This window comes from Micropterus salmoides, unplaced genomic scaffold (assembly GCF_014851395.1).
Source record: "Micropterus salmoides isolate LMB-PRFRI ecotype aquatic unplaced genomic scaffold, ASM1485139v1 Ms_hic_scaffold_8, whole genome shotgun sequence".
Taxonomy (NCBI): Eukaryota; Metazoa; Chordata; class Actinopteri; order Centrarchiformes; family Centrarchidae; genus Micropterus; species Micropterus salmoides.
The window spans coordinates 13,884,892-13,912,365 of NW_024044570.1; the positions used below are offsets into that span (position 1 = coordinate 13,884,892).

Below are 27,474 nucleotides of genomic sequence, written 5' to 3' on the forward strand. Positions count from 1 at the left end.
GTGAGATTAACAGAAACTAAATTGTATTTTTGTGTTGCATCGGATTTCTTTGGGTCTATTTCTAGTATGTGCACCAATGGAATACTTCATTGCCATTCTCTAAGAGTCCGTTCAGCAAGTATGCTTTTTATTTTTCTATACTGAGGTTTTCAATTTACATATATTATATCACATTAAATTGGTGTGTCCTTCTTTGTCTATTTTTACAGCATGCCCTTTCCCAAAAGTATTCTTCAATTGCTCCACTGCGGGTGCAGGAGAGCTTGGACTGCAATGTGCTCAAACTTGTTTAAATCTGGACAACAATGATTGTGTGAGTTATTTTTTCCACTGTCTAAATTGACATATTATTCTCAAATAACCTCATCTACTGTTATTTCCTGAATTTAATGGTGAACAGTTTGTTAAAATAAGGGTCCCTATTTTAACAAGAGGTTTATCAGTGAAGTGTCTGAAATAAACTGCACTCTGTCTCCTGTATGAAACATCTGGAGGCTCACTGCGCTGCATTATTATTAACTATGATGAACCAGTTGTGGGTCACATCTTTCTCTTCCAGGTTCTTTCAGTGTTGTATTAATGTATGAGTGTTTTCTTTTACAATTTACTTTCATTATTAGAGAGGCTGCTGTCAGTCATTTTAAACGTTTGGTGGGGGGTGGGCAGTGCTGCCACCACAACCCCAGCAAACCACTGCAAAGAACAGTGAGTTGGCTAGTCTAGACTTGTAGTAGCCTGGTGCACACACTAAAGAACTGATACTCCTAAAGGTCTTCTCTGTCCTTTCCTGTAGAAAGCCTTTGTTTTATCCAACCAGTCCACATTGTTGTGTAATCCCAGGAATTTGTAGTAATCCACCACCTCTATTCCTTGCCACTGAATTTTTGAGGGCTTCCTGCTCCATCTGAAGTCCATTAACAGGTCCATTGTCTTGCATATGTTGAGCTCTAGGTGTTTGTCCTCAGACTGCCTGATGGCATCAGCCACTCTTATTCAGGGAGTCTTTCAGCAGGGGTTTAGGTGCTTCGGCACAAGCCTCTCAAAGATCTACCTGAGGTGTGGATTGGGGTAGGGGATGACAAACCTGTTGAAAAACACCTCATTTGAATGGTTTTTGTGCCCTTCCACCCCTGGGCACGACTGCTTGTAGAACTCACAGGTAGATAGTAAGGTCTCAGTCCCACAGCCGGCAGATAACCTTCTTCACAGTTATATTCCTCAGGTTCCACCATTTGGAGTTCACAAAGATGGCTAGACCTTCTCCTTTCTTGTTACCGTTCCGTTTTCCCCAGTGTGCCCGATCCCTTAAAAGGCAGTCAGCCTGACCGAATAGTCTTAAATGTTCCCGCTCAGCTAGGTCTGTACTTTCACTGGGCTGTGAGTTCATCCATCTTGTTTGCCAGCGATCTCTTGTTCTCCATGACTAACGATGGAAAGCAAGGTTTAAATCTCCACCTTCTTATGGATGCTGGACAGAGAGGACCCAAAAGCCACGCTCAGGTGAAAGAGGATTTATTGAGGGAAAAGGGGGTTGAGGAAGTGGAGGGGAGAGAGAGGTGGATGCCGGGGGGAACACGGGCACGAGGGACCGAGGAGCAAATAGGACAGAGGGGGCTGAGGCAGAGGAGCCAAGGAGCACCGGGGGCCGAGGAGCAGGTGGGGCCAAGGAGGCTGGACAAGGAAACTGGGAGGCACCGGGGGGCAGAGGAAGAGAGGAGGCACGGGAGGACTGACTGGGGGGTTGGTGGAGGAGTGTGGTAGCAGGCTGACTGTGAGGCACGAGGGGAAGCGGAGAGGGTGCCGTGGAAGACGCCCGAGGGGAAAGGGCAGGCAGGCAAGCCCAGCTGACTAGACGAAGGATGAAGGTGAGTGGACCTGGGGAAAGACAGACAGACAGGATTAGTAACAGGGAAAACAGGAAACCGGTAACAGAGATGTGGCAAAAGGCTTGAGGCAAGCAGTGGCACCAGGTCAGAGCAACGACCATCAAGCAGCGATTGTGTGGAGAACCGGGTTTGAAATACTGGCAGGGACGGAGTTGATTGCTGGCAGGTGCGGCAGGCAGAGGAGGTGGCTGACGAGGTGCAGGTATGGATCGTCAGTTAGGCTCAGGAGCAGAGAGAGAGAGGGAGAACACAAGCAAGGAGAGCAGAGGAGACACAGACAAGCAGGCCAAAAACACAAGGGAAAAATAGAATCACAAGAAAAAAGGAGAAATAAACAGGACACTCACCGTCAGCCAGGCTGCCACCACAACACACCTACCTTTCCGGCTTCTCACATGCCTTCGCTCCCCCTCTCTCTTTCCGCATTGTCTTCATTGTCATTCCACTGGTATGTCTGTTGGCGGGGCCCTTGCTTGTACCCAATATGAGAGAGAGAATAAAGTGATTCTCTCATATAGGGCAGCATTCTCTGCCTGGTTATCGTCGAGCTGTGACACATGCCGACGTATAGCTTAACTAAACTGATTTAAATCGTAACATGTTTTACAACTTCAGCGTGAATAGGTTTGAAAAGTGAAAATAAAGTTAAATAATGTTAGGGCTAGAGCTTTGAGTAGTAGTAGTAGTAGTAGTAATGTTTTCTTGTTTTCTATCACTGTGATCTCTCCATCTACCCAGGACTCCCCAGAGTGTGCATCTGGCTGTCAGTGTCCAGGTGGCCTTATTGATGATGGAAAAGGCTCCTGTGTAAAAGTTCATGAATGTCCATGTCAGCATGATGGGCATCTTTATGCCCCTGGAACACAAATCCGTAACCAGTGCAACAGCTGGTATGAACTTGTTTTTACATGTTATCACATGTCCAATGTAGCAGTGTAAACAAATATCATATTTGCCTGCATGTTTTACTATTATTTTTAACAATTTCTGATACATCTAGTACCTGCAAAAGTGGAAACTGGGAGTGCACAGAGAAAAGATGTCCGGGAACTTGCATTATTTATGGGAGTGGTCACTACAATACATTTGATCAGCGATCATATGGGTTTCAAGGACATTGTGACTCTGTTGCTGTTAAGGTAAACAAAGCATGTCAAAATCTTCCATGATTTTATGTTCTAGCCTTTCTTTAATAATGTTAGTATTCTGGATTAGTAAAGGCCAATCTGAAGTTTGATTTGATCAATGGTCTCATGTCTACTATGAAGTAAACTTGCAAAATGTTTAATGAATATCTCTTTTTTAAGAACAACTGTGGCAATAAAACAGTGCAAGGCAAGTTTGGTGTTATCACAGAAAATGTACCATGTGGAACTACAGGCACCACATGCTCTAAAACTGTTAGAATCCAACTGGGGGTAAGATAAAATACCAACACCTGATATATATTCTATGCCTAAAATATTGAGCACAATTTAATGAATTATGTCATATATCAAGCTGCAGTTTTTACAATCACAATGAAAGCAACAAAATCTCTTTAACATTGCAGCGAATGGAAGTCAAACTATCAAAGGGTCACTATAAGGAAGAGGACCTTGGAGATGGCCCTCAGATTCAGTACAAAATAAGGAGGGTTGGGTTGTATCTGGTTATAGAATCTGCCATTGGTCTGACAGTGATGTGGGATCGCAAAACAACTGTTCACATCCTCCTTGAACCACAGCACAAAGTGAGTCACAGTCATTGTTGCAGTGATGATGACTGAAATTTCTCAGAGTAAGAGCTTAGAGTTTTGATATGATGGACCATCTTTTTCTCATCTGTAGTTTATCTGTCTTTGCTGATCATTTTCTTCACTTAAAAAGCTTTGGGAGAACAATGGCATTGATGTATGAAAAAGTCCTTAAGGAACTTATTCCAATATTTATTACATATGATGTAAATACAATAGAATATTGTGCTTGTCAACATAATACAGGTTTATTGATGCCTGAAAAATGCTTGTTTCTTGTATCGATATGGAATATTGTTATTATTATTTATAACTGACTAAGTTTGTTCGGCCATACAGGGAGAGGTATGTGGCCTGTGTGGAGATTTTGATGGTGATGGACAGAATGACTTCACCACCCAGGGTCGGCTGGCAGTGAGCAATCTGTTAGAGTTTGCAAACAGCTGGAAAGTGTCAAGCAGCTGCCCAGATGTTGAAATGAATGTTGACCCTTGTGGAGCAAGACCCACTAGACATCACTGGGCAAAAATGATGTGCAACATTATAATTGCAAAGGATGGTACTTTCAAAGACTGCCACAATAAGGTAATGGCAGATTTCTTTCTAATTTATCACAATATAAAGTTATATGATTGAAAACATCAAACAGATTTTTTTAAATCTGTCAAATATTTTGATAACCGAACAGGTAGATCCCCATCGATTTTATGAAAACTGTGTGACAGACTCATGTGCCTGCGACTCTGGAGGAGACTGTGAGTGTTTCTGCACAGCAGTTGCATCTTATGCTCAAGCTTGTAATGAGGCCAGTGTCTGTGTTGCATGGAGAACTCCAGAAATCTGTCGTAAGTAAACAACTATTTCCCCCTCAGATTTAACTGACGTTTTCAAGACCATATTTTTAGATTCCCCAAATTCTTATGACCTCAGTTTTTAGGGATTTAACACGTGATGTATGTATGAGAATGGCTTGCTGTACTTTCCTTTATAAAAATGATATCTTATAATCTGCCCTGTTTTACATATTTAAGAGAATCTATGGGCATCAGTGCGTGTTTTGTAAAATGTATATTTTAAAACACTGCAATGGTTTGTCTAGTTCAATATATGAGTGCAATTTTGTATTATAGAATGTTGTTAATGTCACGGTCGGTGAGCGCGTAAAGCAGGAGTGGGATGAATGCAATAATAAAGGCTACACAGAGACTAAAGCAGAATGAAAAAAATCAGATTAATTAATGAAACTGGCAAACAGACAAACAGAACCCAAGCATGATCTTAGAGAACAAGACATGAGGGACGGGACAGAACTAAACAAGTACTAAGGCAGACACCGAGATAACAGGACAGATCAGAACCACGTACACCGAACAAACAGGAGACTGGATACAAGACCACAGATAGACAGGACTGAAACCCAAAACCCAAACACAGAGAAAGGCATGGCCAAAATAATCTAACCCAGACAAGCTCAGGACAGGATCGTGACAGTTAATAGGTTGTTTTTATGAATGTAATTTGAAATAACTAAAGATTAAAGTATTCGGGAGACCTAAAATCAATATACTGCAAGAATATAGCCGATGGAAGTTTGTGTTCTCAGTGACACGTTTATAGACATTAATCTACTTTTTTTAATCAACAATTCCTTTATTTAAAACATAACATCCATTTTATCTTTTCTTCTAGCTGTCTTTTGTGACTACTACAACAGCCGAAATGAATGCAAGTGGCACTACAACCCTTGCCACACACCTTGTTACAAGACTTGCTTCAATCCACAAGGAAATTGTAGCAACTCTTTACCCCACCTGGAAGGTAAGAGGTTAACTCACAATTACTCACCTTAGAACTGATTAATTTGCTAATAAAAATCTTATAATCTCCTGATGTTGAACTGATCTTTTTTGACTAACTTATGACACATTAAGAAACTATATTTATATGGGACTTCTGGTTTCGGAGGAGTTAATTAGAGGTCCAAGCCCGAGTGGGCTGGGAACCCGCAAATGGCATCACGGTTCCATGCCAAGTTTGGTGGTGATGGGACTTGCGGTTTCGGAGGAGTTAATTAAAATAGGTTTTACAGTTTTCGTGATTCGGCTCGTGTTTCATGTCAATGTGACTTGTGGTTATAGAAGAAAATTTTATCAGCTTAAATAGCGCCACCTAAGGGTTAGTTACAACAAATTTTGCACAGACCCTCAGGGGGCGTCCCACATTATTGGTCCAAATTTGTTGTTGATCGGCCATTCCAAACTTAAGATATGACATCACTTCCTGTTTTTAGCGTTTTTCGCAAACATTTGTTAGTTTATAATTGCGACATTTTTTGTCGGATCTACAAACTTTTATCGGCTTGGTCCAGAGATTATCCGTGCCACGTCTGGTGGCGATGGGACTTGCGGCTTCAGAGGAGTTAATTAGGGGTCCAAGCCCGAGTGGGCTGGGAACCCGCAAATGGCATCGCGGTTCCCAGTACCAGCAGAGCTGAGAACCCTATTGTTTTAGTTCTGATTTTTAGGGGTCCAAGCCCAAGTGGGCTGGGAACCTAGAAATGCAAGGCATCGCGGTTCCCAGTACCAACGGGAGGGCGTACCAACGGAGCTGGGAACCCTATTGGAATCAATCGTTAGGATTTTTATTATTCCGCCGCTAAAACTCATACTGCAGCCGAGACGGTAAGTGCTACAGACATGAAACCCATAAGGTAGGTCCAAACCACTGCAAGTACCTCAGGTGCAAATATCCGCACACTTCTACCGCTAGGGGGTGCTATATATGCATTTGGCCTTGGAACTCCTGCATACCAGAAACCTTATATCCACTGAATCCAATGGTATAGGCCACGCCCATTTCCGCCTAGACTTTTTTTTTCGATTCGTCGCGACAACTGAAAGACCTACTTTAATTAACTCCTCCGAAGCCGCAAGTCAGATTGACACCAAACTTGGTACGGATACTCTCCGGACCAAAATTTGTAGAGAAAATTTTCATATGACAAAATTTGTTAAAATGATACGCTAATAAATGTTTGCAAAAAACGCTATAAACAAGAAGTGATGTCGTATCTTACGTTGGGAATGGCCAATCAACACCAAACTTGCCATGCCCCTGTGCAAAATTCGGTGCAGTTAGCCCCTAGTTCACGCTATTCAAAAAAAAATCCAATTGATACCAAATTTGGGGCAATTGTTCCCCTTGGGGCCCTGACACCTGAAAAATGAGGTGCAATACGGCCTAAAGGTGGCACTATAATCGAAGCTCAAATACGGTGGGAGAATCCCATTCATTTCAATGGGATTTTGAACCAAAGGACATTTTGCCTCATAACTACGGCCCACTACATGGCACATTCATAAGTTATGTCTACGTGTTTGGGGGATGCTGCCGATTCCGATGGTATAGGACACGCCTCTGTGTGATGATGTGTGCATTTTGCTGAATCACGAAAACTGGAAAACCTATTTTAAGTAACTCCTCTGAAGCTGCAAGTCCGATCGGCACCAAGCTTGGCATGGACCATCTCTGACCGACCCAATGAATGTTTGTAGAGGGAATCTTGATCCGCAAAAAAACGTCCCAATTATAAGCTAACAAATGTTTGCGCAAACGCTTGAAACAGGGTGTCATGTCAGATCTTACGTTTGCAATGGCCAATCTACACCAAAATTGGTGACCTTATCTGCCACACCCTCCCGAGGGGCTGTGTGAAAATTGGCGTCAATTGGCCTCTAAATGGCGCTATTTGTTGGAAATCAAATAACACTCCCATACACATACATTAATTTCAGATCTCCGTAACCGCAAGCCCCTTTCATTTATAACTCTGGTCATTTATTCTCCACAGTCCCCCCCAAGCCACGGCAGGGCGTCCTTTTTTTTCGCAAAATCGCGAAAACTGAAAAACCTATTTTAATTAACTCCTCCGAAGCCACAAGTCCGATCAACACCAAACTTGGCACGGACGATCTCTGGGCCAAGCCAATGAAAGACTTTAAACCCTGTGAGTTTAAAGTCTGTAGCAGTTACCATCTAGGCTGCAGTATCGGAATTAGGCGAAAACGTACAGAAGAATAATAATAAAAATCCTTACAATTACAATAAGGTTCCCAGCTCCACTGGTACTGGGAACCGCGATACCTTGCTTTCACGGGTTCCCAGCCCACTCGGGCTTGGACCCCTAATAACAATGCTTTTACTACCAGAAAATAATGTGTGATGTTTTATACTGTAATTTTTGCAGGCTGTTACCCTGTATGCCCAGAAGACAAGCCCATATTTGATGAGGAGAACCAGATATGCGTGTTCCGATGTAAAGGTTGCTTTTACTATGGAACTAGATATGAGGAAGGTCAAGTTATTTACAATGTGACTGACCATTCAGGAATGTGCAACATTGCAAAGTGCATACATGAAACAGTGATATTTGAAAATGATATATGCGGCAATGTCCCACCCACACGCCCTCTTATTGACAGCACTACAACTACTGAAACTACTACAACTGAAGCACCAACTAGTACAACAAGGTCTACAAAACCTACTGAACCTACTACTACACCAACCACAGAATCTAAAACAACAGCCACTGAACCTCTGACTACAACTGGAGCGCCAACTAGTACCACAAGGTCTACAACACCACTACCTACACCCGCTACTTCAACTGAACCAACCACTACAATATCTACAAAACCACCAACTAAACCTACCACTACAACTGAAGCACCAACTACAACCACGGAATCAATAACACCACCAAGTACACCTTCTACTACAACTGAAGCAACAACTACATCTACAACACCACCAACTGGACCTACTACGACAACTGAAGTGCAAACTAAGACCACAAGGTCTACAACACCTACTGAACCTACTACTACACCAACCACAGAATCCACAACAACACCAACTGAACCTACAACTACTACTGAAGCGCCAACTACAACCACAATGTCTACAACACCATCAACTGAACCTACTACTACACCAACCACAGAATCCACAACAACACCAACTGAACCTACAACTACAACCACAAGGTCTACAACACCTACTGAACCTACTACAACTGAAAGGCCAACTACAACGACAAGGTCTACAACACCACCTCCTGAACCTACTACTACACCAACCACAGAATCTAAAACAACACAAACTGAACCTACGACTACAACTGAAGCGCCAACTAGTACCACAAGGTCTACAACACCACCTCCTGAACCTACTACAACTGAAGTACCAACTACAACCACAGAATCTACAACAACACCAATCACAATAACTACAACTCTCTCAACAACTACTCCTGCTCCCTGTAATACTAAAATGAATAGATGTAAGTGGTCAGAGTGGTATGATGTGTATGATCCAGAAACTGACCACAGTGACTTGGAAACATATGAGAACATCAAAAAAAGTGGTAAACTGGTATGTGACAATCCAAGCGACATTGAATGTAGATTGACCAATGACCCTACAATGAACTTCAATGACTTTGTGAATAAAACCGGACAAAATGTTACTTGTGATGTGAAAAATGGTTTAACATGCAAAAAAAGGGACCAGAAAAAGCCTCCACGGAAGTGCTTTAACTATAGCATCAGAGTACAATGTTGTGAAATGGTATATGTACATGTACCATGTCCCACAACTACAACTGAAGCGACAACTACAACATCACCAAGTGAACCTACAACTACTACTGAAGCGCCAACTACAACCACAATGTCTACAACACCATCAACTGAACCTACTACTACACCAACCACAGAATCCACAACAACACCAACTGAACCTACAACTACCACTGAAGCGCCAACTACAACCACAATGTCTACAACACCACCTACTGAACCTACAACTACAACCACAAGGTCTACAACACCAACTGAACCTACTACAACTGGAGTACCAACTACAACCACAGAATCTACAACACCACCAACTGAACCTACTACTACAACAACACCTAGTGAACCTACGACTACAGCAACAACAGAATCTACAACAACACCAACTGAATCTACGACTACAACTGAAGCAACAACTACAACCACAAGGTCTACAATACCACCTACTGAATCCACTACTACAACTGAATCACCAACTACAACCACAGAATTTAAAACAACACCAACTGAACCTACGACTACAACTGAAGCGCCAACTAGTACCACAAGGTCTACAACAACACCTACTGAACCTACTACAACTGAGGTACCAACTACAACCACAGAATCTACAACAACACCAATCACAATAACTACAACTCTCTCAACAACTACTCCTGCTCCCTGTAATACTAAAATGAATAGATGTAAGTGGTCAGAGTGGTATGATGTGTATGATCCAGAAACTGACCACAGTGACTTGGAAACATATGAGAACATCAAAAAAAGCGGTAAACTGGTATGTGACAATCCGAGCGACATTGAATGTAGATTGACCAATGACCCTACAATGAACTTCAATGACTTTGTGAATAAAACCGGACAAAATGTTACTTGTGATGTGAAAAATGGTTTAACATGCAAAAAAAAGGACCAGAAAAAGCCTCCACGGAAGTGCTTTAACTATAGCATCAGAGTACAATGTTGTGAAATGGAATATGTACATGTACCATGTCCCACAACTACAACTGAAGCGACAACTACAACATCACCAAGTGAACCTACGACTACAACTGAAGTGCCAACTAGTACCACAAGGTCTATAATAACACCTACTGAAACTACTACAACTGAAAGGCCAACTACCACCACAAGGTCTACAACACCACCTCCTGAACCTACTACAACTGAAGTACCAACTACAACCACAGAATCTACAACAACACCAATCACAATAACTACAACTCTCTCAACAACTACTCCTGCTCCCTGTAATACTAAAATGAATAGATGTAAGTGGTCAGAGTGGTATGATGTGTATGATCCAGAAACTGACCACAGTGACTTGGAAACATATGAGAACATCAAAAAAAGCGGTAAACTGGTATGTGACAATCCGAGCGACATTGAATGTAGATTGACCAATGACCCTACAATGAACTTCAATGACTTTGTGAATAAAACCGGACAAAATGTTACTTGTGATGTGAAAAATGGTTTAACATGCAAAAAAAAGGACCAGAAAAAGCCTCCACGGAAGTGCTTTAACTATAGCATCAGAGTACAATGTTGTGAAATGGTATATGTACATGTACCATGTCCCACAACTACAACTGAAGCGACAACTACAACATCACCAAGTGAACCTACAACTACTACTGAAGCACCAACTACAACCACAATGTCTACAACACCATCAACTGAACCTACTACTACATCAACCACAGAATCCACAACAACACCAACTGAACCTACAACTACCACTGAAGCACCAACTACAACCACAATGTCTACAACACCACCTACTGAACCTCCTACTACACAAACCACAGAATCTACAACAACACCAACTGAACCTACAACTACAACCACAAGGTCTACAACACCTACTGAACCTACTACAACTGGAGTACCAACTACAACCACAGAATCTACAACACCACCAACTGAACCTACTACTACAACAACGGAAGTGCCAACTACAACCACAAGGTCTACAACAACACCTAGTGAACCTACGACTACAGCAACAACAGAATCTACAACAACACCAACTGAATCTACGACTACAACTGAAGCAACAACTACAACCACAAGGTCTACAATACCACCTCCTGAACCCACTACTACAACTGAATCACCAACTACAACCACAGAATTTAAAACAACACCAACTGAACCTACGACTACAACTGAAGCGCCAACTAATACCACAAGGTCTACAACAACACCTACTGAAACTACTACAACTGAAAGGCCAACTACAACCACAAGGTCTACAACACCACCTCCTGAACCTACTACAACTGAGGTACCAACTACAACCACAGAATCTACAACAACACCAATCACAATAACTACAACTCTCTCAACAACTACTCCTGCTCCCTGTAATACTAAAATGAATAGATGTAAGTGGTCAGAGTGGTATGATGTGTATGATCCAGAAACTGACCACAGTGACTTGGAAACATATGAGAACATCAAAAAAAGCGGTAAACTGGTATGTGACAATCCGAGCGACATTGAATGTAGATTGACCAATGACCCTACAATGAACTTCAATGACTTTGTGAATAAAACCGGACAAAATGTTACTTGTGATGTGAAAAATGGTTTAACATGCAAAAAAAGGGACCAGAAAAAGCCTCCACGGAAGTGCTTTAACTATAGCATCAGAGTACAATGTTGTGAAATGGTATATGTACATGTACCATGTCCCACAACTACAACTGAAGCGACAACTACAACATCACCAAGTGAACCTACAACTACTACTGAAGCGCCAACTACAACCACAATGTCTACACCATCAACTGAACCTCCAACTACACAAACCACAGAATCCACAACAACACCAACTGAACCTACAACTACCACTGAAGCGCCAACTACAACCACAATGTCTACAACACCACCTACTGAACCTCCTACTACACAAACCACAGAATCTACAACAACACCAACTGAACCTACAACTACAACCACAAGGTCTACAACACCTACTGAACCTACTACAACTGGAGTACCAACTACAACCACAGAATCTACAACACCACCAACTGAACCTACTACTACAACAACGGAAGTGCCAACTACAACCACAAGGTCTACAACAACACCTAGTGAACCTACGACTACAGCAACAACAGAATCTACAACAACACCAACTGAATCTACGACTACAACTGAAGCAACAACTACAACCACAAGGTCTACAATACCACCTCCTGAACCCACTACTACAACTGAATCACCAACTACAACCACAGAATTTAAAACAACACCAACTGAACCTACGACTACAACTGAAGCGCCAACTAATACCACAAGGTCTACAACAACACCTACTGAAACTACTACAACTGAAAGGCCAACTACAACCACAAGGTCTACAACACCACCTCCTGAACCTACTACAACTGAGGTACCAACTACAACCACAGAATCTACAACAACACCAATCACAATAACTACAACTCTCTCAACAACTACTCCTGCTCCCTGTAATACTAAAATGAATAGATGTAAGTGGTCAGAGTGGTATGATGTGTATGATCCAGAAACTGACCACAGTGACTTGGAAACATATGAGAACATCAAAAAAAGCGGTAAACTGGTATGTGACAATCCGAGCGACATTGAATGTAGATTGACCAATGACCCTACAATGAACTTCAATGACTTTGTGAATAAAACCGGACAAATGTTACTGTGATGTGAAAAATGGTTTAACATGCAAAAAAAGGGACCAGAAAAAGCCTCCACGGAAGTGCTTTAACTATAGCATCAGAGTACAATGTTGTGAAATGGTATATGTACATGTACCATGTCCCACAACTACAACTGAAGCGACAACTACAACATCACCAAGTGAACCTACAACTACTACTGAAGCGCCAACTACAACCACAATGTCTACAACACCATCACTGAACCTACTACTACATCAACCACAGAATCCACAACAACACCAACTGAACCTACAACTACCACTGAAGCACCAACTACAACCACAATGTCTACAACACCACCTACTGAACCTCCTACTACACAAACCACAGAATCTACAACAACACCAACTGAACCTACAACTACAACCACAAGGTCTACAACACCTACTGAACCTACTACAACTGGAGTACCAACTACAACCACAGAATCTACAACACCACCAACTGAACCTACTACTACAACAACGGAAGTGCCAACTACAACCACAAGGTCTACAACAACACCTAGTGAACCTACGACTACAGCAACAACAGAATCTACAACAACACCAACTGAATCTACGACTACAACTGAAGCAACAACTACAACCACAAGGTCTACAATACCACCTCCTGAACCCACTACTACAACTGAATCACCAACTACAACCACAGAATTTAAAACAACACCAACTGAACCTACGACTACAACTGAAGCGCCAACTAATACCACAAGGTCTACAACAACACCTACTGAAACTACTACAACTGAAAGGCCAACTACAACCACAAGGTCTACAACACCACCTCCTGAACCTACTACAACTGAGGTACCAACTACAACCACAGAATCTACAACAACACCAATCACAATAACTACAACTCTCTCAACAACTACTCCTGCTCCCTGTAATACTAAAATGAATAGATGTAAGTGGTCAGAGTGGTATGATGTGTATGATCCAGAAACTGACCACAGTGACTTGGAAACATATGAGAACATCAAAAAAAGCGGTAAACTGGTATGTGACAATCCGAGCGACATTGAATGTAGATTGACCAATGACCCTACAATGAACTTCAATGACTTTGTGAATAAAACCGGACAAAATGTTACTTGTGATGTGAAAAATGGTTTAACATGCAAAAAAAAGGACCAGAAAAAGCCTCCACGGAAGTGCTTTAACTATAGCATCAGAGTACAATGTTGTGAAATGGTATATGTACATGTACCATGTCCCACAACTACAACTGAAGCGACAACTACAACATCACCAAGTGAACCTACAACTACTACTGAAGCACCAACTACAACCACAATGTCTACAACACCATCAACTGAACCTACTACTACATCAACCACAGAATCCACAACAACACCAACTGAACCTACAACTACCACTGAAGCACCAACTACAACCACAATGTCTACAACACCACCTACTGAACCTCCTACTACACAAACCACAGAATCTACAACAACACCAACTGAACCTACAACTACAACCACAAGGTCTACAACACCTACTGAACCTACTACAACTGGAGTACCAACTACAACCACAGAATCTACAACACCACCAACTGAACCTACTACTACAACAACGGAAGTGCCAACTACAACCACAAGGTCTACAACAACACCTAGTGAACCTACGACTACAGCAACAACAGAATCTACAACAACACCAACTGAATCTACGACTACAACTGAAGCAACAACTACAACCACAAGGTCTACAATACCACCTCCTGAACCCACTACTACAACTGAATCACCAACTACAACCACAGAATTTAAAACAACACCAACTGAACCTACGACTACAACTGAAGCGCCAACTAATACCACAAGGTCTACAACAACACCTACTGAAACTACTACAACTGAAAGGCCAACTACAACCACAAGGTCTACAACACCACTCCTGAACCTACTACAACTGAGGTACCAACTACAACCACAGAATCTACAACAACACCAATCACAATAACTACAACTCTCTCAACAACTACTCCTGCTCCCTGTAATACTAAAATGAATAGATGTAAGTGGTCAGAGTGGTATGATGTGTATGATCCAGAAACTGACCACAGTGACTTGGAAACATATGAGAACATCAAAAAAAGCGGTAAACTGGTATGTGACAATCCGAGCGACATTGAATGTAGATTGACCAATGACCCTACAATGAACTTCAATGACTTTGTGAATAAAACCGGACAAAATGTTACTTGTGATGTGAAAAATGGTTTAACATGCAAAAAAAGGGACCAGAAAAAGCCTCCACGGAAGTGCTTTAACTATAGCATCAGAGTACAATGTTGTGAAATGGTATATGTACATGTACCATGTCCCACAACTACAACTGAAGCGACAACTACAACATCACCAAGTGAACCTACAACTACTACTGAAGCACCAACTACAACCACAATGTCTACAACACCATCAACTGAACCTACTACTACATCAACCACAGAATCCACAACAACACCAACTGAACCTACAACTACCACTGAAGCACCAACTACAACCACAATGTCTACAACACCACCTACTGAACCTCCTACTACACAAACCACAGAATCTACAACAACACCAACTGAACCTACAACTACAACCACAAGGTCTACAACACCTACTGAACCTACTACAACTGGAGTACCAACTACAACCACAGAATCTACAACACCACCAACTGAACCTACTACTACAACAACGGAAGTGCCAACTACAACCACAAGGTCTACAACAACACCTAGTGAACCTACGACTACAGCAACAACAGAATCTACAACAACACCAACTGAATCTACGACTACAACTGAAGCAACAACTACAACCACAAGGTCTACAATACCACCTCCTGAACCCACTACTACAACTGAATCACCAACTACAACCACAGAATTTAAAACAACACCAACTGAACCTACGACTACAACTGAAGCGCCAACTAATACCACAAGGTCTACAACAACACCTACTGAAACTACTACAACTGAAAGGCCAACTACAACCACAAGGTCTACAACACCACCTCCTGAACCTACTACAACTGAAGTACCAACTACAACCACAGAATCTACAACAACACCAATCACAATAACTACAACTCTCTCAACAACTACTCCTGCTCCCTGTAATACTAAAATGAATAGATGTAAGTGGTCAGAGTGGTATGATGTGTATGATCCAGAAACTGACCACAGTGACTTGGAAACATATGAGAACATCAAAAAAAGCGGTAAACTGGTATGTGACAATCCGAGCGACATTGAATGTAGATTGACCAATGACCCTACAATGAACTTCATTGACTTTGTGAATAAAACCGGACAAAATGTTACTTGTGATGTGAAAACTGGTTTAACATGCAAAAAAAAGGACCAGAAAAAGCCTCCACGGAAGTGCTTTAACTATAGCATCAGAGTACAATGTTGTGAAATGGTATATGTACATGTACCATGTCCCACAACTACAACTGAAGCGACAACTTCAACCACAAGGTCTACAACAACACCTAGTGAACCTACGACTACAGCAACAACAGAATCTATAACAACACCAACTGAATCTACGACTACAACTGAAGCACCAACTACAACCACAAGGTCTTCAACAGCACCTACTGAAACTACTACAACTGAAAGGCCAACTACAACCACAAGGTCTACAACACCACCTCCTGAACCTACTACTTCACCAACCACAGAATCCATAACAACACCAACTAAACCTGCAACTTCAACTGAAGCACTAACTACAACTACAAGGTCTACAACACCACTAACTACACCCGCTACTTCAACTGAACCAACCACTACAACATCTACAACACCACCAACTGAACCTACCACTACAACTGAAGCACCAACTACAACCACAGAATCAACAACACCACAAATTACAACTGAAGCGACAACTACAACACCACCAACTGAACCTACTACTACAACACCACCAACTGAACCTACTACTACAACTGAAGTGCCATCTACAGCTACAACGTCTACGACACCACCCACCGCCTCAACTGAAGTACCAACTACAACCACAAGGTCGACAACACCACCTACTACTACAACTGAAAGGCCAACCACAGGATCTACAACTGTGCAAACTGTACCTAAAACTACCCCAACCAGCAGATCAACGTCACCTACTACTAAGACAATCACATCTACAATAAGTAAATCTGTATCCACTCCAAATTCTATTCCTTATTGCCGTCCCTGGAATAAAATGGTAAGTGACTGACATATCAATCACAAAGATACACATAGAATCATGTTCATCAAATTTAAAGGACCAGACAGAGGTCATGATATTTAGACCCAGTGGTGCTTCTAATTCCACTCAAATGGACCTGGGCCCTTTGGAACCCTATGGTATGTCTGTTGTAGTAAACCTTGGCAACAAGATAGACTTATTTTAAACTGGTGAATTGTGTCGTGTGTTGTGAAAGCTGGTTTCGTTCAACTTAGGCTTTATACTAAGCTAAAGCCCTTTTATCCTGTACTGCCTGGGAGAGGGAGAGGTCTTTTATGTCTTTTATGTCCTGTGAGTTTTGCGACCCTAGCAGTTACCGTCTAGGCTGCACTATGGGAATTAGGTGAAAACGTATGGAAGAATTAAAAAAACAAACAAAACAACCTAATCCTCCCTTTGGGCACGTGGAGAAAGATTTGCAGTTATAAGAGTTGTAAGAGTTCTAAGTTGTAATACTAATAGTGTTTTTGTGGTATAAAGCGAATCCGAATATGCTGAAGGCCTTCAAGATTCTTTTGGATGACACCTGCCTCCTCAGTTTGTTTAAGCAACTCCTCACTGCACTGAACAAGAATAGGTCAGACAATTCAATTCAATTCAATTTTATTTATATAGCGCCAGATCACAACAACAGTAATCTCACAGCGCTTTTCATAAAAGAGCAGGTCTAGACCGTACTCTATGATGCTATTTACAGAAGCCCAACAGTTCCCACCAAGAGCAAGCACTAGGCGACAGAGGCAAGGAAAAACTTCCTTTTAAGAGACAGAAACCTCGAGCAGAACCATGGCTCAGGGTGGGCGGCCATCTGCCTCGACCTGAGCTGAAACACTTCAGCCAACATGTTATGTGTACTATAAAGGGTGATTTATCTGTTTTTTTCACATGGAGAACACATTAGACCAGGTCCAGATCAGAAACCTCTGTATCTAGAGCTTTCAAATCTGGACTAGATTGTCCCACAGAGGCTAAAGTTTCTTTAAAAGATACTTTCAGATTTGTAAAACATTTATTACTATTAGTGAAAATACTAAAAAGGGCAGTCCCAAGTTGCCTGCATTATCCACTAGCCCTGTAGGCAAACTGCAGGGGGTCCAGCAAGGGGCCTGCAATGTCCTTCAAATGGGCTAACACCAGTCTTTCAAAGGACTTCATGACTACAGATGTCAGGGCGACAGGCCTGTGGTGGTTTAATCCAGAGATGGAGGGTTTTTTGGGGACCGGGATGATTGTGAAGCGTTTGAAGCAGGAGGGAACTTGACACAGCTCCAGCGATTTGTTGAAGATCTGTGTGAAGATGGGGGCCAGCTGGCTGTCTGGGCCAGGAGCCTTCCTGATCTTCTGCCTCTGGAAGAGCTGGCTCACATCCTCTTCACAGATTGTGAGTGCAGGCGAGGGGTCAGAGAAGGGGGGGTGACAGCGTGGCAGTGGGGGAAGGTGACTGTTTGAAGTTGGAGTGGGGGAGAGGTGTGACTGTGCAGTGGTCCAGTATGTTAGTGTCCCTGGTGGGGCACTTAATATGCTGTCTGTACTTTGGAAGTTCATGGCTGAGGTTTGCTCTGTTGAAATCCCCGAGAACAATGAGCAGTGAGTCTGGATGTTTTTTCTCCACATTAGTTATCTGGTCGGCCAGCTGTAGTAACGCCTCACTAACACAGGCCTGAGGTGGAATGTAAACGGCAACCAGAAACGAGGAAAACTCCCACAGTGAATAAAAAGGTTTACAGTTAATGAAAAATGTCTCTAAGTGAGGAATGCCAGATTTCTTTTACACTGTGACATCTGTACACCAACCTTCGTTTATGTAGAGACAGAGTCCGCCTCCCCTCGAGCTTGGTTACGCGATCCGCATGGAAGAGATTAAATCCCTGTAGGTGAAGTATGCTAGGTGAGCGAGGATTCGGTAAAACAGAGGGTGGCAGATCTGCAGAAGTCCGAGTTAGTTCTGTTGAGGAGCAGCAGTTCGTCCATTTTGTTGGCCAGAGAGCGGACATTCCCCAGGTGAATAGAAGGGAACGCAGTGCGAAAACCTCACTGTCTCAGTTTAACCAGTGCGCCGGCAAGCTTCTCTCTTCGACGTCTCCGGTATATCCCGTACAGAGCTGCTGTAATAAGTCCGAGAAGGTTCCAGGTTAGAGGTGAGTGAGCAATTAGTTGCAATTCGTAACCCTCACCACTACGTGTCACTAAAACTTACATACTTAACGTTTAACTGCTGAATCGGAAGCTTACTTCAGAGATGTTGTCTTTGTGTGATATAACACATTGCAAACTGTTTATAATATGTATAAATATACATGCCTACTTATAAATGCATATATAAATGATTTCAGTACATGATAAATGGATTACTAATTGTGCACCTGTCCTTGACTGTGAAAAGTTTAGACATTAAACTCGTCCCAGATGGAAAGTAAACTCCCTCTTGGAGTTGAGCTGTTGATCATATTTCAGCAAAAACAAGGATCAGTCCAAGTTGGGAGGGACCGCTTGTATTCCTACTCAATATTAGGCCCAGTATGATACACAGACAGCTTTCCCCTGCAGCCGACCAGACGGCCAGCCATTGTGGTTGCAGATCATAAAGCAAAATATTAGAAAGTCAAAAGAACAGGGGGGGATTGAGCCTACCTTTAGTTCTTGGCCCTTAACCCAGTTTAAGAGTTGTATCTTACTCTTTTATGGTCGTATTGTTTTGTTATTGATTAATTTATTGATTAATTTTAGTGTGCCGCACTTTGGTCAACGTGGTTGTTTTTAAATGTGCTTTATAAATAATGTTGGATTGGATTGGATAAGCTGTCATACATAGAACAGGAAGTGTCTTGTGCAAAAAACGTTTCTCCCATTTTTCTCTTTACATCAGCAAAATGAGACATTTCATCTTTACGACTGCATCATGGCCAGATGCATTGGGAACAACAGGATTGACACATTTTCTCTTAAATGTCCACCCATGGAAAAGATCACTTGTGCCAATGGAAATGAACCAGTTCTTGTGTACGATGAGTACCACTGCTGCCAACATTACGCTTGTGACTGTAAGTTTTTTTGTATTTAAAAGAATGCTTCACAACGTATAATGACTGTAGAACTTACAGCTTTTTGTTTGTGTACAGGTGTTTGTGAAGGCTGGGGAGATCCTCATTACATCACATTTGATGGACTTTTCTACTCTTATCAAGGAAACTGTACTTATGTCTTGATGGAAGAGATTTCACCAAAATATAACTTGAAGATTTATATTGACAATGTCTTTTGTGCTCTCACTGACAATGTTTCTTGTCCACGATCTATAATTGTATTTTATGGATCACATTTTTTCAAACTGAAGAATCATAACGTCATTGGAAAACCAAATTTGGAGGTAAAACAAGATGGGGTTTGGGTGGATAGGGTGAAAAGCTTAGTACATGTTTTTAAAAAACTTAATAAATTGGAGTATTTTATTACTGTCAATGTATAGGCCACATTTTCATGAAAAGTTTTTGTGAGATAAAAATGTTTTAAAGTATTGTATTGTTATATTTTATATTTATATTTTCCCTGTAGGTGCTCAAAGATGAAACACCTCTGAAACTACCTTATTCACAACAAGGTGTCGAAGTCTCAAATTCTATCATTAACCTAGTGTTGGAGATCCCTGACATAAAAGTGGTCATTCTTTTTGGAATAACTGGCTTTAGTGTCTCCCTGCCCTTTCAATTCTTTGGCAGAAACACACAGGGACATTGTGGTACGAACATCTCTCTCAGTTGCCCTATTAAATAATTTGCTTGAGTTTACACTGTAATATTATCTGTGTTGTGATTCTACTGTCAGGAACATGCAATAACAACCAGGCTGATGACTGCATGTTACCTGGAGGCAGGCTAGTGGAAAGTTGTGCCGTGATGGCCGACTACTGGGTTGCAATAAACATTTCTCACCCCAGCTGTCCACCTGTACTGCCATCTCCTACATCCAGTCCATGCCCGAGCAATCCAAACTCTATGTGTGAACTGCTGAAGAGCAGGTAGACATTCTCTAATCGATTCTAGCAGTTCACATGTATTCCCGCAACATTAATATAAGCAATTAATATAAATTGATTGACAATTTTGTCAGTGTTGTGTTTTAAAACCCAACAAAATTTAAGATACTTGTTTTATGTTTATTTTTTCACAGTGTCTTTGCAGAGTGCCATCGCTTTGTCTCTCCTGGCAATTTCTACCAAGGCTGTGTTTTTGATAGCTGCCATGTTTCCAACCCAAATGTGGAGTGCTCAAGTTTGCAGACTTATGCTGCTGCCTGTGCTCAGGCTGGGGTTTGCATTCATTGGAGGAATCACACCACACAATGTGGTAAGCAACCACTTATTATTAGGGGCCCAAGCCCGAAGTAGGCTGGGAACCAGCGAATGCAAGGCATCGCGGTTCCCAGTACCAGCAGAGCTGGGAACCCTAATGTAATCGTTAGGATTTTTTATTCTTCTGTACATTTTCACCTAATCACTCGCTTCTGTGCGATGACGTTTTCATTTCACAAAATCAGGAAAACGTCTCGGGTTACGTATGTAACCCTTGTTCCCCAAGAAGGGGAACGAGACACTGCGTCGGTGACAACACTATGGGAACACCTCTGGGCGTGGCAGGGCTGTATTATGAATGAAACTACTCCAATTCTATTGGTGTTGCTATAACGGTAGCGTGTGACGGCGTAACTGGAGGCGTATATAAGCACGCCGGCACACAGGACACATTAGCTCTTTGCTATGAAGCAAACACAGTGTCTCGTTCCCTTCCCTTCTCAAGGAACAAAGGTTACATATGTAACCCAAGACATTCCCCTTCGAGGGAACTCAAACTGCGTCGATGACGACACTATGGGAACGAGATACCCACTAGGCCGCGCCGAAACCCCCGCCTGCCCCCAGCGTGCAGAAACCTGTAGGCAAGACTAAGAGGAGAGCAGAAGGAAGGTCCAGACTGTAAAACCGGATAAAAGTGTGAGGAGTGGCCCAGCCAGCTGCATCACACAAATCCTTGAGCGATGCCCCTGCGAGGAGGGCCCTAAAGACTGCCATGCCTCGAGTAGAGTGTGCCATCACGGGCTTAGGTGAAGGCAACCCGTGCACCTGATAGGCCATGGAAATAGTCTGATCGATCCAGCTGCTGATCGTGTGTTTAGAAGCGGGGAGCCCAGCCTTGGGGGACCCGAAACACACCAGCAACTGGTCTGCTTTCCTCCACCGACTCCAAGACCTCAGAGTGACCACAGTCCAGATCACCCCGTTGAATCTGGGGGGGCAGACCCGTAACTGCAGCCTGTAGCCATCCACTACGGTGCGCAGGACCCACGGGGAAATGTTTGCAAGGCTCCGCCATGCGTAGGTCCCCGGTAGTGGGCCCCCCTACTCGAAACCTCAGGACCCGCCAAGACTGAATGATAGTCTTCAGATCCATCTTCTCAGGGGGCTGTGGGCGAGAGTGCCGCCTCGCGTCCCAGGTTGGATGAGGGGGACCACGGGAAGCGACGCTTCACTTCTGGCTCTGACGGTAGGAGCTAGACGAGGGCTGAGCTCGTCTCTCCTCGGCCGTTGCCGTCCTGGACCCAGAACGGCGGGGGAGATACTGCTCAAACGTCTCTCCCTGCGTTTTTACGTGCTGGAACCTGTTGACGACAGTGACCACTGCCTCACCAAACAGGCCAGTAGTAGTGAGGGGCGCATCGAGGAGGAAAGCCTTTTTCTTCTTTTCTTGGATGCCCGAGAGGTTGAGCCACAAATGGCGCTCTGTAGCCACCAGTGCTGCCATGGAGCGGCCAATGGAACGGGCCGTCTCCTTGGTGACACGAAGCGCTAAATCCGTAGCTCTACGGAGCTCGGTTAAGTCCTCCTCAGAGGGGCCTCCCCCCTCGGTCACAGTCTTTGAGTAGATCGGCCTGGTACGCCTGCAGGATGGCCATTGTGTGCAGGCTTGCACCAGCTCGACCCGCCGTCATGTAAGCCTTGCCCACCAGAGCTGATGTCCTAGCCGTGCTGCTTAATTTTCTGTCACGTTGCTGTAATCCAGCAGAGGGAAAGTAGTCAGCCGTGCAGAAAAGGGTCGATTCCAAGATTGTGCAAATCAGGAAAGAATGGCAGAGATCGGCGCGGGCGCAGCGCGGTGCTGCAGAAAATGCTCATTCAGTTTACTGCCAGCCTGTGGCTCCTGCACCGCCTGTGGCCAATCAATGCTTAGCTTGGCCGCAGCCCTCGTCACCACCTCCAATAACTCATCGTAGCTGGGCGAAGACTGATGACGTCGGCCCGGCTCCCGGAAGTCATCCTCCATGATGCTAAGCACATCTATCTCCATGGAGTCAGACTGTGCAAGCCTCTCCAGACTCATGCTTCGTGCGGGAGAAGCCGAAAAACGGGCTCCCGATCGGGAAAGAGGGGAGGGGGAGTCAGCAGACGAGGACTGGCAAAGGACCTCAGCCGTCCCGATGCCCTCGGAGATATCGCGCTGGGATCCCCAGGACCGCAGCTACTGCGACGCCTCAGCGACCGCGGGGCCTGACCCACGGGGAGAGCGCATCTGACCATCCACCGAAAAAAGAGCCGCACGAGACCTTAGCACCCTCAGGGACAGGGCCTCGCAATGGCTGCAGGCAGCCCCCTCGAGAGCTGCCTGGGCGTGCAACATCCCTAGGCAGGAAACACACATCTCGTGAGTATCCCCAGCCGTGATGTAGCACGGGCAAAGAAAAACACACTGTCGGAACTGTTTACCAGACATGATCTCTTCTGCTTCGTTGGGAACTTCCAGGTAAGACGATTTTCCAATAGTGGAGCTTTCAAACATACTCAGAGTGGCTGCTGAATAGAAAAAAGCTAATGTGTCCTGTGTGCTGGCATGCTTATATACGCCTCCAGTTACGCTGTCACATGCTACCGTTCTAGCAACACCAATAGAATTGGAGTAGTTTCATTCATAATTCAGCCCCGCCACGCCCGGAAGTGTTCCCATAGTGTCGTCATCGACGCAGTTCAAGTTCCCTCGAAGGGGAACTGAAAAACCTATTTTAAATAAGTCCTCTGAAGCGGCAACACCGATCAGCACAAAACTTGGCACAGACCATCTCTGGACCAAGCTGAAGAGAGTTTGTAGAGGAAATTTTGATCTGACAAAAAATGTCCCAAGAAGCTAACAAATATTTGCAAAAATGCTAAAAACAGGAAGTATAACATATCTCAGGCTTGGAAAGGCTGATCAACACAAAACTTGAGGACCTTATGTGGCATGCCCCCTGAGGTGCTGTGCAAAATTTGGTATAGTTAGCCCCTAGTTGGCGCTATTCAAAAAAATCTCCACAACCACAACTCCGATTGATACCAAATTGTTCCCCTGATAACACCTGAAAAATCTGGTGCAATTCGGTTTATAGGTGGCACTATAATTGGAACTGAAATTCTATCGGACAATCCAATTCATTTCAATGGGATTTTCAACCAAAGGACATTTTGCCTCATAACTACCCCCCACTACATCACACATTCATAAACCTTATATCTATGTGTTTGGGGGATCTTGCCGATTCGTATGGTATAGGACACGCCTCTGTGCGATGACGCTTTGCTAATCACAAAAACTTGAAAACCTATTTTAATTAACTCCTCCCAAACGGTCAAAAGTCCAATCGGCACCAAACTTGGGAAGGAAGATCTCTGGACCAACCTGATAAAAGTTTGTAGAGGGAATTTGGAAGCGCCAAAAAACGTCCTAATTATAGGCTAACAAATTTTTGCCTAAACGCAAAAAACTGGATGTGATGTGTTATCTTAGGTTTCAAATGGCCGATCTACACCAAACTCGGGGAACTTATCTGGCCTGCCATCCCTACAGGCTGTGTGAAATTTTGCGTCAATCAGCCTCTATGTGGTGTTACAACTACTTGCAGTTCTAGTTTTACATTATTTTTCTTTCCTTTCAGGAAAGCAAAGGTTACTTTACATTTTATCATATTCAGTTTGTAAGCGGTACATATGTAACATTCTAACAACTGTACTGAGATATTGTCTTTGCTAACAGCCATTGCCTGCCCATCAAGCAAAGTTTACAAGCCATGTGGTCCTGCAGAACAGCCAACCTGTGAAGACAAGTAAGTTTTAATTAAAAAGAAGCCTAATAAGTGGTTTTGTGTTCATATCATACATACATATCATACTGGATAATAGGATAGTTATTATTGAAAAATAACGGTGTATTAGTTTAGTTTGCACCATATTTTAACAGTTTTCTTTGTTCCATATGTGTCACAATTTAAAAATCAAATATATTCAGTCAGTGCTAATAGGACCTGGCCTTTATCTGTCAGTTTTAAAACTTCAGGAGAATCTTAGAATTACTCTTAATTCTCAAAGAAATCAATTACACAACTTCTACCTTGAAACAGCTCATCTAAGGTTAACTAAGGACTTAATAATGCCTCTGTATTGATGCTGTTTGACGCAAGTGCTGCTTTCAACGCTATTGATCATGCAATGCTAGTGAACGAGCTAAAATAGTGGGTGAGTATTTCCATAATAGCTCTGGACTGGTTCTCTTTATATCCATCAAACAGAAAATTGTATCTTTTAATTAATGTATTCTCTTCTCCTACTGTAGAGATGACATACTGTATATCTCAAAAATCAGTTCGGCAATTAGTGATATTATGCAGACACAATTTAATTAATTAGGAACCAATGAGCAGACTGGAAACAGAGTAGTTGCGGTTAATATAATTTATTACAAATGCAGTCTTAAATTAAAGCTGCAAGCAGCGTTGGGCGGGCCCTCGCACTTGTAGCGCGTCCGGGTGTGAGCCAGCTGAGTTGCACATTCTGGAGCTCTGCCGGTGCAGCTGTGAATTTGCTACGCGGTTCCGACACCGCATGAAGGTGCTATATGTTTCTTCCTGTGTCCCCTATGTGGAGCTACATAGCACTTGCCACTATGAATATAAATCGGTATTGGCGTGTAGATGTCTTCAGGGTGGGACAGTTATCAAGCACGTAAAGTTTGGTTCAGATGTGAGCATGTACACTGAAGTTACAACAACTTCCTGTGTCATAGCGAAGAGTTGATCTTTGACGCCACGCCACGGACACACCCATTGACGAAAACTCGCAAATAGCACAACTTTTCATCTTCAATGCCTTTAGAAGGCACAGCACAAATTTGAAGTCGGTCGGACTAAATCCCTAGGAGGAGTTCGTTAAAGTACGAAGTGTGTAAATCATCCAAAATTTGACGTAAAATTCAAAATGGCCGACTTCCTGTCGGTTTTAGGGCATCACTCCAAGAGGCTTTTTTGTGCGTCTGGACAAGATACACGTACCACAGAAAATTTGTGCACGTAGGTGAAACGTGCGGCGGGGGCTGCTTCGTTAAAAGTCACTTCCTGTTGCCAGCAGGTGGCGCTATGACTGTGGGTGAAAATCAGCATTCCTGTGTCATGGCGAAGAGTTGATCTTTGACGCCACGGACACGCCCATTGACGAAAACTCGCAAATAGCACAACTTTTCATCTTCAATGCCCTTTGAAGTCGGTTGGACTAAATCCCTAGGAGGAGTTCGTTAAAGTACGAAGTGTGTAAATCATCCAAAAATGGCCGTAAAATTCAAAATGGCCGACTTCCTGTTGACTTTAGGCTATGGGTTCTTGAGGCTTTTTTGTGCGTCTTGATACGATACATGTCCCCAGAAAATTTCGTACATGTAGGTTGAACGTGAACGAGGGGCTAATCTTTTCCAATTTTCTAGGTGGCGCTAGCGAGTCATTTTGCCACGCCCATGTGCGAAACTTGTAGAATACGAAATTTTTCACCGGTTCTGACATGTTTGCAAATTTTGGTGAGTTTTCGAGTATGTTTAGGCCATGTCATTGGGCCTACTTTGCAGAAAAAAAAAAAATAAATAATAATCCGAGCAAATTCAATAGGGAAGTATAAAACCTGTTACATGCGTCTATTAAAAGTAAAGTAACACAAAAATGTCAGGGAAATTACTTTACTTAGATTTAAGTACTGCAGTTGTATATTTGAAATACCTTCCTACCTTTCTGATAGGAAGCCTTCTTGAGGTGGTATTAAAAATTTCTTCTTATATTCTGATTTGAGTTGTGGACAACTATGACCACATGAATTAAAAAAATTAAACATTTCACTGCCCAAGTCAGCTATAACACAAGTCTTGTTCATTAGACTACATGCAGTACAGTATTTGTGGACAGATTTTGT

The 27,474-nt window shown here is 43.0% G+C and overlaps 1 protein-coding gene across 1 annotated transcript in view; it reads left to right on the forward strand.

Moving 5' to 3' along the window:
- LOC119893753 (mucin-2-like) overlaps positions 1-27,474 on the forward strand; it is a 39,343-nt gene that overhangs the window by 5,722 nt on the left and 6,147 nt on the right. The window contains exons 17-33 of the mRNA XM_038706087.1: positions 66-118; positions 210-313; positions 2,625-2,776; positions 2,887-3,025; positions 3,194-3,304; positions 3,439-3,618; positions 3,961-4,206; positions 4,310-4,466; positions 5,311-5,439; positions 7,868-10,222; positions 16,876-17,204; positions 20,095-20,269; positions 20,348-20,595; positions 20,781-20,964; positions 21,051-21,243; positions 21,396-21,571; positions 25,283-25,352. Coding sequence (XP_038562015.1) covers positions 66-118; positions 210-313; positions 2,625-2,776; positions 2,887-3,025; positions 3,194-3,304; positions 3,439-3,618; positions 3,961-4,206; positions 4,310-4,466; positions 5,311-5,439; positions 7,868-10,222; positions 16,876-17,204; positions 20,095-20,269; positions 20,348-20,595; positions 20,781-20,964; positions 21,051-21,243; positions 21,396-21,571; positions 25,283-25,352 — 5,001 coding nt within the window. The remainder of the gene's footprint in view (positions 1-65; positions 119-209; positions 314-2,624; positions 2,777-2,886; positions 3,026-3,193; positions 3,305-3,438; positions 3,619-3,960; positions 4,207-4,309; positions 4,467-5,310; positions 5,440-7,867; positions 10,223-16,875; positions 17,205-20,094; positions 20,270-20,347; positions 20,596-20,780; positions 20,965-21,050; positions 21,244-21,395; positions 21,572-25,282; positions 25,353-27,474) is intronic.